The sequence below is a fragment of the Thermobia domestica genome, chromosome 14 (assembly GCF_964235325.1).
Source record: "Thermobia domestica chromosome 14, izTheDome1.hap1.1, whole genome shotgun sequence".
Lineage (NCBI taxonomy): Eukaryota > Metazoa > Arthropoda > Insecta > Zygentoma > Lepismatidae > Thermobia > Thermobia domestica.
This window is the reverse complement of record NC_137467.1, coordinates 135,514,458-135,530,254: the sequence shown is the minus strand read 5'-3', so window position 1 is coordinate 135,530,254 and position 15,797 is coordinate 135,514,458. Positions and strand designations below refer to the sequence as shown.

The 15,797-nt window shown below is 36.1% G+C and overlaps 1 protein-coding gene across 1 annotated transcript in view; it reads right to left on the bottom strand.

Moving 5' to 3' along the window:
• The window catches only part of Dbp45A (putative ATP-dependent RNA helicase Dbp45A), a 134,977-nt gene that overhangs the window by 68,096 nt on the left and 51,084 nt on the right, over positions 1–15,797 (bottom strand). The window contains exon 9 of the mRNA XM_081738858.1: positions 8,601–8,791. Coding sequence (XP_081594984.1) covers positions 8,601–8,791 — 191 coding nt within the window. The remainder of the gene's footprint in view (positions 1–8,600; positions 8,792–15,797) is intronic.

The window sequence follows — 15,797 nt, the reverse complement described above, 5'->3', positions numbered from 1 at the left end:
TTGAATGCAATCAGAAACAATGTTCCTCTAGTAACCAAATCAATTTCTAAGTATCCGAGATGGTATTCTCGTAATTTAATTTATTTGCTTAAAAAAAAGAATAATGCTCATAAGAAGTATAAAAGAACCCAATCTTTTCAAGATTATAATGTTTTCTCTAAACTTCGTTCTGATTTTAAGAAGCAACTTACTATTGATAAAACTAAATATTATAATAAGATTGAGAATAGTTTAAAAAATAATCCTAAAAAATTTTGGAAGTACACGAGTAATAAAATAAATGGTAAAGATGGACATAAGGCAATATTAGTTGATGACGAATTTCTTTTCGACCCTCAACTGATATCTGAAGCCATGGCCAAACAATTTGCAGCTGTTTATCATAATGATGTTATTAATGTGAATGATAATAATGTTACTTTTATGGCCAATCAATTTTGTAGTGATCAAATATTCTTTTCTACCAAACAGGTAAAAGATGTTATTAAATCTTTAAATGTTAAAGCTTATTTTTATGATCTACATATGTAAATTCTTAGTGATATATCCTACTTAATTGAATCTTTACTGAATTGAGGATATGTTTGTAATTTTATTTTGTAATTTAGTTTGAATTCAACTCGTGTTAATGTTTTTTCTTTTTCTCTACTTGACTGTCATGATTTCATGTATTTTAATTTCTTTGTTTTGTTCTACTTTTTCTTGTAATATTCTATTGTATATATTTGTATATATGACCATTATGGCTTAGGCTGTGGTCGTAATCATTCATAATAAATAAATAAATAAATAAATTATTATTATTATTAAGCAAAAGACTGTTAAATGTAATGCTTGTATTTAAATAGATATTTTTTGTTTGTTTGTGGTAGTTCAGCTAGTGGTAGGCAATTACGTATCTCTGAAAATGAACAGAGACAAGATGACCAGTTATCTTGTTGTAAGGGTTCTTCTATGGACATTGAAATGATATCAAAATTACTTAAATTTAGTGTAAACAAGATCAAGAGTGAACTTTTACATGAACTTCTTGAACTTAAAAATGAAATTGTAAAGTTGAGGAAAGAAAACTCTTTGTTGAGAGGTCTGTTAATTGGAGAACAAGTGTGTACCCGTAAGATTTCAACTTCTAACCAGGACTTAGAACAAGACTTTACACCGACTCCTAACATCAATGATCAAAATCATTTCCCAAATTTAACAGATAATAGTGAAACTGGAAAAGATGAGCGGTATCATCTTCATTTACGGGGAGGCACAGAAAAATGCTAGCAATGCTCGAACATTGTATGCAAATCGGTATCCAGACAGGAAACAACCTAGTTTGAATGCTTTTTATTGAATAGTGAAAACGTTTTCGGAAACAGGGAGTGTGCACCCAAAACCGAAGCAACGACGAAGGACTGTAACAAATGAAGATGCCGAAATTGATGTGTTAGCGGCAGTGGCTGCAAATCCCCATATTAGTTCACGCGAAATTGCACGAGGTGCAGCAATATCGGAAAGTAGTGTTATGCGCATACTGCATCGCTTTAAATTCCACCCATTTCATGTATCATTACATCAAGAGCTGCATGGGGACGACTTTCAAAATCGCGTCAACTTTTATGAGTGGGCATTACACCAAATACAAAATGATCCCACGTTCTTTTCACGTGTACTGTTCTCCGATGAAGCAACGTTTACAAACCATGGGCAAGTTAATAGGCATAATATGCATTATTGGTCCATAGAAAACCCCCACTGGCTACGGATGGTGGAACATGGAGTCAATGTTTGGTGCGGAATTATTGGTGACCAATTAATAGGACCGTATTTCATAGATGGTACATGGAACGGAGCCAAGTACAGAGACTTTCTGAATGGTATATTATCTGAATTGGTAGAAGCGATACCATTGCAAACACGCCTACGTATGTGGTATCAACATGATGGCTGCCCGGCTCATAATTTTCATGAAGCACGCGCCATTCTAAACAGGAAGTTCCCCAATCGGTGGATTGGACGTGGTGGCCCTGTTTCGTGGCCTGCTCGTTCGCCAGATTTGTCACCTCTAAACTTCTCTCTGTGGGGTGTACTCAAAGATGAATGTTATCGAGAACTCTCCACAACAACAGTAAATATGCAAATGCGAATTAGTCGTGCGTGTGCAAGGATTTCTTCTCGAACATTGGCTGATACTCAGTTGAGTTTTAGGACTCGCATTGAAAAGTGCATTGAAGTGAACGGTCACCATTTTGACATTTGCACCACTAAACGATACGACAGGTCAAGTTGCTTTGCTGTGACAAATCTGGATTGAGCTACGAAGGTATGTATCATATGTTTGAAAGTTTTGCACATACTGATATGTAGGGTTACCAGACGTGCTCTTTTATGAGTACATGTACTGTTTTTCAAGGTATTCACTTTTCTACCCTCTCATTTTTAAGTGGAATATTCTTTTGTACTTTTTTTTTTTTTTTTTAAATAATGTGTGACTCCTCACATGCTGAATACTTTTTTCCATGTATCTGTTAACAGGAATTGGTAACATGCTGGTAATGTACACTATGAGTATTGGATTGTTTTGATATTGGTGTCCCAAACTTATAAGAGGATAAATATTTTCATCGTGCGAAAGTAGCTACTAGGTACCTACATGTCTTCTACGTCTTTGTATTAACTTGTCATATGAAGCCCTATTACTTCCTTACGTTTCTTTTTCATATCCAGTAAATTACGCTCAATTAGTCATTTCAAGTACTGAGAAAATGTTTCTTTTTCATCGTATGTGTGTTTATTAATGTTTATATTTTGTTTCAACCACTTCTTTACGAATTCCTCAACGCTGAGGGAAAAAGTGGGAATTTGAGACAGCGTTACCAACTTCTACAGCGCAAAATTCTCAGCGTTTACAAAATTCCGAATATCTCGGTTAAGTACTTGACTTATCGACTTCAAATAAACGTGAGAATGCTTCTTATGACATACCAAATTATCCTGTAAATTTTAAACCGGAATGTACTTATGGCCTTTTTTGAGTTATTGCAATATATCCAAACTCGACTTTTGTATTTTCTGTTATGTTAACACTGTTTAACGGACCCATCTAAACTTGCCAATATTTAAATTATTGTGCAAAACTAGTGTGTACCTCACTCCCTGTGTGTGCAAACGGCGTTTAAATGACACATATTTACCGTTATTTCTCGAAAGTTTGCAACACTGACCTGCGGGTGGCATATCTTTCGTCTTCCTTTTTAGTGTTGAATTCAATTATGAAATACAATTTAGGTCGTTCCATTTAAAAAATCGTAACTTTATATTGGGTTGGCAACACTGTATTTCCGGTGATGTCAAATAACACGTCTACCAATGTGCCCCTTTGTATAGTTGCTTCGTGCAAAGTTTCGCTTCTCTCTCTCTTTTGGTTTCTCCGTCATCAAAGTTTGACATTATAAATGACGCACCCGGTATATATATATATATATATATACATAACAGACCGTACTTATGTAAATCAAATTTCTAAATTTTATGCTCTCAACCATCTCTTCCCTGTGTATTAAAAATGTTATATACCATTGTAAAAATAAGTTTAAAGAATGCTTCCTGGAAAATAGGCAGTTTTCACTTTCCAGGAGGCAAAGACTAGAAATAATATCGAAAGTGGAAAACAAAAACAGATTCAAAGTAAAAACAACAGGTGAAAGGCCCAACAAGAGTATATAAACGGGATACAAGATAAACAAGGAGAAGAAAAACTGAGTCGAAGCTCATTCAAATTGTGATTATTCTCAAAGGACTCATATTAGTTAGATCACTAGTCGACAACCATGGTGGAAAAGGCTGTTTCCCCTTCTTTATTAATTCTATAAGTTAAAACCTTTATTTGTTATAAAAAGAAACCAACAGACAAGAAGTTCATATGCAAGAAAGTCTCCCTCCGAGAAGGCTTAGCTTATTCTCATTCAATATGTTAATGTTCTTTTAGTATTTCGTGTAAGCTTGTACAAAAGACGAAAATAGGAAGATGCATCTAACTTTTTATTTCTATCGAGAGATTTAAGCTATTCAAGTTATTTGACAGTTCTCTCTCCTTAATGTTAATCTATGTTTCGAAAATGACAAATTTAAAATGACAAAAACATAACTCTATCTCTTATTTTTAAAGTTACGAAACCCTATCGTGAAATATGACAGTGGCTGTGTGATGTTGGGCCGCAATTTCTTCGTGTTCTGTGGGTCTTGTGAGTACTCTTCTTACATGAACATTTTTGTGGACCGTTTCGGTCACCTCAAAGTCGATTCATATTTCCATTCACCACTGCCACAGCTTGGAAAACCGTGTGCTTAACTACTGAAATAATACAGCACATCACTAATAACAAAGAACCGTAACCTCGCTTCATGAGACCATGTCTTGACAAGTCAGAAGTACTTTACCAAGACAGCTCTCAAACCTCAACATTTCAATGAAATGAAAAAAAAAAAAAAAAAAAAAAAAAAATCCAAACTAGAACCCCATCTCTACTACAAAATTGCGTGTGTTAATCTAGATCTGCAATGGAGAACTTAACATTTCAAACAAGAAAGTTTACCTTGAATCTCTTTCTTGTACTCTTTCCAAAGCCGACTTCGGGCTCGAAACCGATTTACAATAGTCCAAAATCTAACATTTAGTTTTAGATAATTTATTTGTGGACGGGTGTTTTAAGACAGCGCATCCTGGCAGAGGTATCACTTTTGAGAAGAACCACAAAAGCATTAATCACACCAAAGGATGGTCTCCGAGTAGTAAAACTTAATGGATCTTGCTATTTTGGGGAATCTAGAAGATATGGATATAAATGTCGTAATGAGACCTGAACCTTCAGAGAGATGATCTTCAATTGAGGGAAATATGGAACTCTAAATTTTAACATAGCCTCAAAGCTATACTACCATCTGCAGTTCAGATCTGAAGCTATTACGTTGTTTTTATTTCTATTTTTTTTTCTGTTGTTTTTCACAATAGCCATGTTAGTTGTCATTTCATTATTGACATAAAATTGTAGAGTATTAACTCCATCGTAGTAGTTTTAAATTGTATTTGAATCTTGGAATCTAGTCTGTATCGACAGCTGCAGAAGACGACGTCATGTGTGATGAGCAAAATATTGAGAACTTTACATCATGAATACGGCCATAACTGCTACATCATGTAATAGGTAATAGAGCTCTTATCGTTAGAAGGTATGTTTCTAGATAATTGTATGAAGAAACTGGTTAACGGGAAAAAAAAGTTTTAAGAAATCAATACTGCCCATTCCTAACGTAAACCATTATTGACTTTTATGTGCATAATAAGGATCTGAGTAAAATGAAAAACTACTCATTTCAGCAGTCAATGTATTGATTGTATCCCCTGAAAACAAACTTGAAACTAGGACAACATGTACTGCTAGACTATCTCGACTGGGTTTCAAACTTCAGTAACTGTTACTGAAAGCATTCCTACCACATTAGGAAGATACTTAACTTACATTATTCTACACCACACCAAATACCTTGAAAGCCTGTCTTAACATGGAAACTTAACGTTAAAAGAAACCCCTATTATTAATTTTAAAATAGTAACATTTCTCCTGTATTAAACAAAATAGGTATAAAATCACCAACAAAAGTTACAATTTGAGCTATATATGTTCTTTAACAATTTTAGGAGAAACATACTTTGTGGTAATTTTCTTTACTATTAAAAAAAATGTTTTACATAGTACCGAAAACCGTACTAAGATCTGTTCACTTATTTCAAAGTTACACTCATCCCTTGTTTTAACGGAGGGATTTTGATTGTCCGTGAATTCAGACACTAACTCCACAGTGTGGCTAATATCCACAATTACATTACGAAAGAAAAAGGAATAATAGTGCTGTGCTTTTAATTAAACACACTGTCCAATCTGACTGTAGCGTAGCTGAACACTATAAATATAAACTATAATACAGTAAATTCAACATTTACAGATGTTTAAATATATATATTGTTACACAGATTTGTCGCTAAGTCCTAAGCCGGACTCAAAATATGGGGTGAATCACCCCGCGCCTTTCGATTTGTGTGCATAGAGAGAAGGAAGAAAGGAAGAACCGGGTCAAGAGAGGCATTAATTGTATTAACAATCGAATGCCTCCTTGACGCCAAACCACACGCATGTATTAGTGGCATGATTTACTCAAATCACAGAACTGGGCTAGTGCTTTTTGTCTAATAGACATCACCTAAGTGATGGGTAAATAAACACATTATGTATTTGAACGAAACGTACAGTAAAAATGTATTAACTCATGTATAGGAAACGCATCCTCCCCGGCGTGATGAGGAAGCAAATCATAGAAACTAGAAGTCTTGGCCACTATTGGGCATGCGCGTGAAACTTTCCTCGAAGCTCGTGACGTCAACTCGCGAGCTGCGTCAGAAACTGGCAGAAATGCGTGGGACGATTCTACTTTATAAGCGACGAAACTCCACGAGTTCAGGTTCTTTATGTTGTATCCGTCGCCGTATACGAGTGAAGATCCGTCCTTGCTGCGTTTTCACAGTTCAGGTATGTAAGAAGATTTTCTTTGCCTCACTTGGTGACTATGGTCGGAGCACTTGGAAATTTGTTCACACTCGGGATTAGGCCGTGACTTCGAAACGAGACCAAACCCCGTTATTCGGAATAGTCTTACTTACTCCCCCAATACAAGTTATTGGTACATTGCTCGAAGTTACTACCGTTTACTAAGTGTGAATTACCTTCGCGTTCTTCTAGCAGTATCGAAGCTACCATGGGGTTGTACCGGTCCATGTCTAGAGTGATGTTGTACCATCTTAACTTGTTCGCTCTTAATTTAGCAATGTATATCTTCTTTTGTTATTTTCTTGTTATTTAAGTTTTGTCAATAAAATTAAAGAGAAAAATGACTTCTTTAATTTAACAATGCAATCCCTCAAATTTTCAAGTCTGAATGCAGTCGTCATAGATTACCTGGTTTACTATTTTCAGTATATGCTCTATCTCTGAAGTACATCGTTCCCCTACTATTGAGACTATTGGTGTTCATTCTCATCATCTTCGAACCAGTAGAGCTAAAGACGTACTGAGTACCGAGGCTTAAATGAGGTTGGACCACTAGAACCAGCTTTAACATACTGGGTGAAGGGGAAAGCAGCAGTCACAAAAACACGAATACACGAATATAAGTTTACACACATACATAGAAAACAGTGTAACAACATATATAGAAAATTAAATAATATCATGAAATTTTGTTTCTTATGATATCATAATTTAGTACCTTCCATCATCGAAATAACAGAACAGAAACGGGAATTCACTTATTTTACTTTAAATTAATTCATTGCAGAATTTGATTTCAATCAAGCTGATGTAAATCATTCCGCCCTGCTTATTTCCTTTAAATAGTTTAGCCAGTCTTTTAGTGGTGCGTCTGTTGTTCATTTACTTGCTTCGCCGGTCATTCACTAGGATTTTGGCATGCTTAATTTTTGTCAATATTATTCACTCTCTAAATAAACTATTAAGAATCAACTTTTCTTTTCCCCTAAGCGGCAGATTTCAACGAAACTACCACTTAGTATGAATCTTTGAGTTTTACGTCCCACGGTTATGCCGGTTAGGCTAAAGGAGACGGTGATGATGAGTAATGAATGAAATGGTGGAATGAAGAAAGTGGGAGGAAACGGGAGAACCCCGAGGAAACCCACGCACACGGTGTTTGTCCACCACAAAGTTCACTTGGCGGGGACTGGGATGGAACCCGGGACCCCAAGCACCAGAGGTGAACGCTCTACCACTGAGCCACCGCGGCCCGACAACTAGCACTTAGTAATAAGTCCTTGATTTTCACTGGCAATTCCGGCTTTGCAATTTGTTACATGCAGAAATTATGTTACATGGTCATTCACTGATAGTTCATCCTATGTAACACTCGAAATGTGACTTTATGATTACAAAAATTTGAAAGGCTCAGTAGTGGTAGCCAAAGGCTTAATGGGTAACGGTGACTTGCATTCGTCCGTTACTCCAGAGGCTAGCTCTTGAAGTTACACATCTCACAGTTAGACGATAGTAAACGTTCTCCAGCGATTGCAATCTACCAGACAAAACTTAAACTACCTTTCTACTGTCAGTGTGTGATCCTTTTTACTGTCAACCAAAGATATAAAAAACATATTAAGAAAAAAAATACGGTTTTAACATTTCCAGAGTTTTAGTTCAAAATCTGGGCTTTCAAACTAGACCGGCTGCTCCAGATTTTGTCTGTTGTTCCTGATATCCGTTAAGACCAAAGGATGAGTGTATTATATATAGATATATACATACATATAAAAAAAAGTGAATACGAATTTTTAGTTGCTGTTGTATAACAAAAATCCTCTACGAGTTCGTTAAAGACAGGTCTTAATATGTGAATTACAACAAGAATAATCACTGATTTGATAAACTTACGGAGTTTTCTCTGTTTCGCAGGAATTTCATGGAACTTTGTACAATACTTAGTATAAAAAATTCATGTATAAAAAGTATTCATTGTATTTCTATCTTTCATTATAGTTAAGAGGTCACCTGTGTTTTAAATTTCTTTTTCTTCTTTTTCCTTTTCTGCTTCTCTATTTCATCAGGATCTTTCCCTTCCAGAATCAGCTTCTTTCGCTTGTTGATGGCCTTCTTTTCAAAGAAATCGGCATTGTCTAACTTAATTTCGGACTCCCTCTTCGTGACTTGCACCTGGGTTAATATTTTCGCAACATTTTTATCTGCAATTAAACAAAAATAGTAATAAAATATACTGAAACCTGGAAGTGGATGCATATTAATATATACGAATTGAATTTATACTAACTAAAGCACCCATATTATGACGACATAGTTACGCTACGTTTTAATAACCCTTTGTCATCTTCTTCTTGAGCGGATTTTTAAAAATTACGCTCCTTTGGAAGTACATATTTCGTTTAAACGCAAACAAACAATTTGCTGAGTGAAACAATATATTCACATAAAAAACTAGATATAGTTTTTTATCTGAAAATAATATATTCACATAAAAAACTACATATAGTTTTTTATGTGAATATACTGTTTTACTCAGCAAATTGTTTGTGTTTAAGTTTATACAAAGCTAAGCTTCTACTTATGGAAAATATTACATATTTTGATACATTTCCTTCATCACAGCTATAGAAACCATTCCTTTACTTTTCAAATGAATTGACATGGCATTCGTACGAATCTTCAGGTCAGTCATGTTGGCCACTCAATTTAATCAACCGTCATCGACTTAGTATCGGATTTCGAAAATATTAAAGAGGAATAAATCCACAAAGTTTGAAATTGTTCTTTAATGAAGGAAACATCAATCTTAGTAGTTCTACAAGGAGCATACTTTTTAGAGGTGGATTAGGAATTAGATTTGTGGGGTATGGCCATGTTAGCCCATCACGTATCACGCTATCCGAGGAAAGAGAAGGAAGAAAGGATTGGGAAAGGAAGGAAGCGGCTTGGCACGCATATGTTAGATATCATCCCGACCTTTGCCTGGTGTAAATGAGGAAAACCCATGAAAATCTCACTAAGAATGGCTAGAGTGAAAAAGCTTTTACAATTTTTCAACCAAGTATCCCCACTGGCAATCGAACCCGCTCGCACCAAAGACAAGAGCGTTAGCAACTACGCTACGCGGGCCCACTAGCATAATTTTTAAAATACACGCATGAAAAAGATGACAGAAGTCATTGAAATAAAGCGTCAATTTGCCGTCACTATTTGGATGCCTTACTGAGCGTAATTTCAACTTCTTACGGTGTTTGATTCACTAGAACATTTTTATATATTCATCCTGTCTGATTACTAGCAGTGCCACGTGAAGGAGTCTAGTTCGTCAGTGTGTAACACCTCCATTAATTTGCTCCTGAGACTTGCCATACATAGGCTATAGACCATGCTCATCGACATGTGCAAGATATTTTCTCTAATATTGAAACCGGAAGTGATAATCTAACCACTTTTGCTTTTAGTAGAGAGATTAGAGCAGTGATGAATACATTCATGGGATGCTTAATTGATTTAAGAAAATCGCTTTTTCCCTATCTATTACCGCTCTTGCTCTGTAGCGATCAACATTAAAACCGGAAATAGTTGATTTCTGCCACTTTCGGTTTAAAGAGAGGATTTATAGATGGTATTTCTTCTTGCAATGCTAAATTAATTCAGAAAAATACCTCTTCATTATCGTTTTTGCTCTATGTAGATAAATATCAAAATCAGAAGATGTAGTAAATTTCTATCACTTTCGGTTTTACTCGGCAGTTAAGGATGACGATAAAATGCATTGTTGAGACGCTTAATCAACTGCACGAAGCCACTTCTTGCTATCTATGACCGTTTTTGCTCTATAGTGATGAACATAATAAACCCGATATGGTTGATTTTTACCACTTCCGGTTTGAGTATCACTCTATCAACGAACTCAATCCGAACTTTTGACCCTCTGCATCATATCCAATCCATGAAGTAGTTCTTGTGATTTCTTCTCTCCTCGACTGACACACATGGACAGATAGGGCAAATATGTGAAGTAGTTTTGGTAAACCGGACTCTTTAAAAAGAAAGAAAAAAAATCAAGTCGCCCAGACAATTGTTTCAAAGCTTTTGACAAACTTTGGATATTCCTAGACTTTTCTTTCGCTAATGCACTTCATTTAGTGAACAAGGAACTTTCCTGTGAAAAGCAGTGTTGGTAATTGTCTTGAGATATCGCTTACGAGCATCGCATCGAAAGTTTTATCCTTACACGAGCGTATGCCTCTTTTATAGACCTAATAAGATACCAAATATTTTCATGACTCCCAGGATTCACCAAATGTTCCTATATGGTCAGGTTATTAATTGAGTGCTTAGCTACTGTTTGTTAACACTAAAGTATCTTACCTGACGAAATTTATATTTTTAATAAATTGGTCGTCATAAAGAAGGGAAGAAGAGGTGTGGTCGGAATAAAGCGTATCAAATATATTGTTCTTAGCATATTTTAATGTTCGCGGTGGCTCAGTGGTAGAGCGTTCACCTCTGGTGCTTGGGGTCCCGGGTTCGATCCCAGCCCCCGCCAAGTGAACTTTGTGGTGGACAAACACCGTGTGTGTGGGTTTTCTCGGGATTCTCCCATTTCCTCCCACTTTCTTCATTCCACCATTTCATTCATTACTCATCATCACTGTCTCCTTTAGCCTAACCGGCATAACCGTGGGACGTAAAACTCAAAGATTTCATTTCATTTCATTTCATATTTTAATGTTTCATCCTTTTAAAATTCCTTGTTACCAAACAAATAATACTAAAACATACCGCTAATCAGCGTGTCCACAGACGGAATTTAGAGCCGTAGATTGAGTCCATGATAATATGGGGGGAAGGGGCACAACTTTCTATTGAAAATAGTACAATCAAATTGGGGAATGGTAAATTGGGGTTCAGTTAAAGGTTGGGGGAGGGCAGCCCTGTTTCAAATTATCATCTTTTTAACATACGTGGATCCCTAAATTAGATATTCATTCTTAAAGAATGGAAAATTAGTATTGTCAATATTCTACGTCTGCAAATGTGAGGTGTTGCAAAGTAAATACACTGCTTTTGCACATGCAAATTAAAACACAAAAGCGGAACACTTGTTTACTAGTTGCAGAAGTCTTCGTAAATGTTTTCTGTGTTGCTTTCTTATAGTTCAGCTATGCAACAAGAACAAACACGACCGGTTTACGACGCTCTGCTGAACAAGATTGTTTTTCGAGTTGGGAAGCCCAATCCTGCCAGGTCCTTCTTGGGATCCCCCCCCCCTGGCAAACTAAACGATCTGGGGGATAGTACTCCTCTACATGAAGCTGCGGAGCACTTTCTTGAGAAATCCGGAAGCGGGCATGGTGAATAGTATGTGACAAAAAAGAATCAACACGTATGGAAAGGTGTCACGGTGCTTCTAAGGGTCCAGGCCGCTTCCTTCCTTCGTTCCCTCCCTTTCCTCGAATAGTGTGATCGCCGAGGAACGTCATCCCTCATACATGACGGGCTAACATGACCATAGATGCCAAAAGCCCAGAAATATAATTCCTCATCCTAATCCTTTGCAGTGTTTAATACAAATTTGATTTCAGTTGTTTTGTCCTTGTCATTGTAACGAAGAATCAAAGGTTACGGGAAATAATTTCTTCCAACTAGTTTTTGTTTTATTTGAGTGTGTCGAATTCGCATGTATGCATTGGGTCCCTGCTGTATCTTTTCTATAATGGAGTCAGGTCTAGAAATTTATACTACTGTTAATATCAGTTTCATCTTGGATGTAAAGTGTATAGACTTTATTATATAGAAAATTTAACCGAGTATTTTCCTTATATCCTAATACCCTAGTTGCACTTCTCGTGAGATCAGCCAAGTGAAGCAGTACGGGGTCTGGTCAGAGGAAACATGAGTACCCGTTCGTACTTAGCCGATACTGTTGACACTGAGGTGTCCAACCAGCGTTGTGAAGACAAGTGAGTGGCTGCTTGAGAGAAAGAAACAAACTCCGGTCTACGGAAGATAGCATTAACGGCGAGGGGAACAGAGATGCTATCCGCACACTACCCCAAAGGTATGAATGCATCGTCGGCAACGTATTCACAGGACCGTCATATTTTGTGTATTGTAATTCCGGAAATTTAAAATTTAGACCTCAAAATGATTCAAAAGAACACTTGCCAAGAAATAGGATAACCGATCAAATCCGATCAGTTTGTTTGTAAGTTTTGTACGAAAACTGGAAAACGTTATTTTTTCAAACAACACTCCAAGAGTAAAATACTTAATTTACTTCAATTATGGGGATCTCTTGTGTTGTTAACGAAATCTTGAGTGTAATGATAAGGAACTGGAGTCTACATACTCTTCACAGCCAAGGACGTCAGCTTAATGTTATTCGTATTTACGAGTGATGTGGTTTATTCTCACTGCTGTAAGCGAAAATCCGACTAAAATATATTTTCTAAAACAATCTTTAAGCATTTGGAGGATCAAAGTAGAATAAGTTTTGAGTTGATTGATGAAATTGTAATCTAAACCCCTTGAAGGGCAATCTTAACATTAGGTATGTCTTCATTTTTATTTATTTATAAATGTTTCAAATATAGATCAATGTCCATTTTACACTGCAACAAGTAGCAATGTATATAAGAAATAAAAAAAAAAAAAAATAAATAAAATAAAAAAATAAATAAAAAAATAAGCAAAATATATATATATATATACATAGAATATGTACCATATTTACAGACACTTGAACTTTATTTAAAATGATTTTCAGTCAAAAATGTCAACATCTGGCGATAGATTATTATACAATGATACCAGCCGGATGTATAAGGAACGTTGTATAATTGATAATCTGGGTGTTACATATGTAAATAACACATGACTGCGAGTAAGGCGAGAAGTTAACGCACAAATTGAGAACGGAGACCAACAATTCAGAGTTTATTTTCCCATTGATAATTTTATGGAGAAACAGCAAGTATGCCACCTTACGTCAAGTAAGTGGAGTCTGAATATAGAGTTTGTTTAGGAGCTCTGTTTTATTAAGAATACACACTGAAGGATCTCTTTGTTTGACAATGACAAGAAAAAAGCTAACGACAGAATCTAAACGGGATAAGTTTGATGCACATACCATATTGCATATCGATGCGCAATATTCAATTTTAGGAGATACAAAAGCTTTGAAGAAAATACTGAGTGATTTGAGATCGCGAATTTCAGTAAATCTGTAAAGAGTACTCAGAATTCTCATGGTAACAGTAAAAGTGATGTGATCAGCAAATGTGAGATTTTCATCGAATAATACTCCGAGGTCTTTATGTGTCGCGACTCTTTCGATAGGACTGTTATTAATACAATATATGGATAAATTCCATTTTTCTTCAAAGAAATACTAAGAGTACAACATTTTTTAGGGTTTAGTTCTAAATTCCAAGTCGCACACCAGTCAGTAAGTTCAGTAAGAATTTGTTGAAGTCGTAGGGTATTATCTATGGCAGAGATTTTATGGGAAATTTTAGAATTATCAGCAAAGAGAAGAATGTTCGTAGATGGTAAAGACAGGATGGAAGGGAGATCATCCATGTAAAGATGAAATAGCAGTGGTCCTAGAACACTACCTTGGGGAATTCCAGAAAGAACTGGAACAAGTTTGGATGATGCATCTGGTATAACAACACATTGCATACGATCAGTAAATTAATCCTTTAGTAGAGACAGGAATTTGTCATGAAGATTAAATCTGTTGGATAACTTGTAAAGAAGCAAATGGATGTCAATTTTGTCGAAAGCTTTGGAGAAATCTAAGTATATTACACCCAGTTGAGAAGTTTCTGAAATAAAAATTATAGCATGAATAAGGAATTCTGATAGGTTGGTGAGGCATGGTGAGCATGGTGAGGATACAGAACACAGGACGCCATGCTGTGCAATGTTCAAATAAAGGACTGTGAACTTGTCAAGTCTGTCTTTAATGTTTTCTTTTTCCACAAAGAATTGATAACGGGGAGAGAAAAGAAATGGGTTTATAGGAACATACATCAGTTTCAGTGCCAGATTTATAGATTGGGATAATGTTAGACTGTTTCCAAAGTTGCGGGGAAAAGCCTTCTGTAAAGCACTTATTAAATAAAAAAAGCCACAGGATAAGCAATTGATGCGGCTGCACTGCGAAGGAAGATTGTATAAATATTGTCAGGTCCAAGAAAACGATGGTCAGGTAGAACTGACAAGAGTGACTTGATTTCAGCAGGCGTAGTAGAAATCGAGGATAGGGAATAGCTTTAAGAGCAGGAAGAGGATTTGGTACCGTCTGGGTGGAGAAATTTCTGTAAAAATATTCATTGAATGATTCAGCTCTGTATTCTCCAGTAACAGTGCTTCCAGCATACTTGGAATCATGGGTATACTAGTTTTATTTCTCTTCGAATTTATGAGAGACAAGAAGCTATTAGGTCTCGGAACAAAACGAGGTTGCACTATTGGAGATGTAATTATTGTATTTTTTTTTTCTAAGCAGGAACTTGACGTATCGACTGCTTTGCAAGAAACTATTGCAAGTGAACTGGTTTGGATGTTGTTTCCAGAGTGACCACGCGAGCTTCTTGTTTTCTAAACCAGACCGAATCTCAGCATCAAACCAAGAAGGGAACTTAAATGACTTTTGTGGTTTTTGGGGGACAAAGTCTTCGACAGCAGCTACAAAGGTATTAACAGTAAGAAGCGCTGTAGCATCATCGATGGTACCATTTTCCAGCAAACACCATGGAAAAAGATCTAAGGTATGGCAGATATCCCATGGAATTCTCTTCCACAATCTATTAACATGTTTTGCAGGAGTAGAATTTCGGTAAGAAGTTCTAGTATGTTAGGACAAAATGTAATATCTAATGAATCGCCGCCAGCAGAAAAAAAAATCATACGTGAACTTATGTCAATCTGATTTAAAGAGGAGACAACATAATCTAGGTTACTATCCCCGCGCGTGTTAAACATACTACATTGACGTAAGGACAGACCATGAATAAATATATCTAAAAACCGGTTATCATCTCCAAACTTACCAAACCCCATATCCGGTTATATCAAATCAACGGATAAATTAAAGTCACCCATTAAAACCACATCACCTAAAGAGAGAGCTGCTAATACCGAGTCTCTGCAAGCTTCCGAAATGGTTAAGGGTGAGTTTTTGTGTGGCCT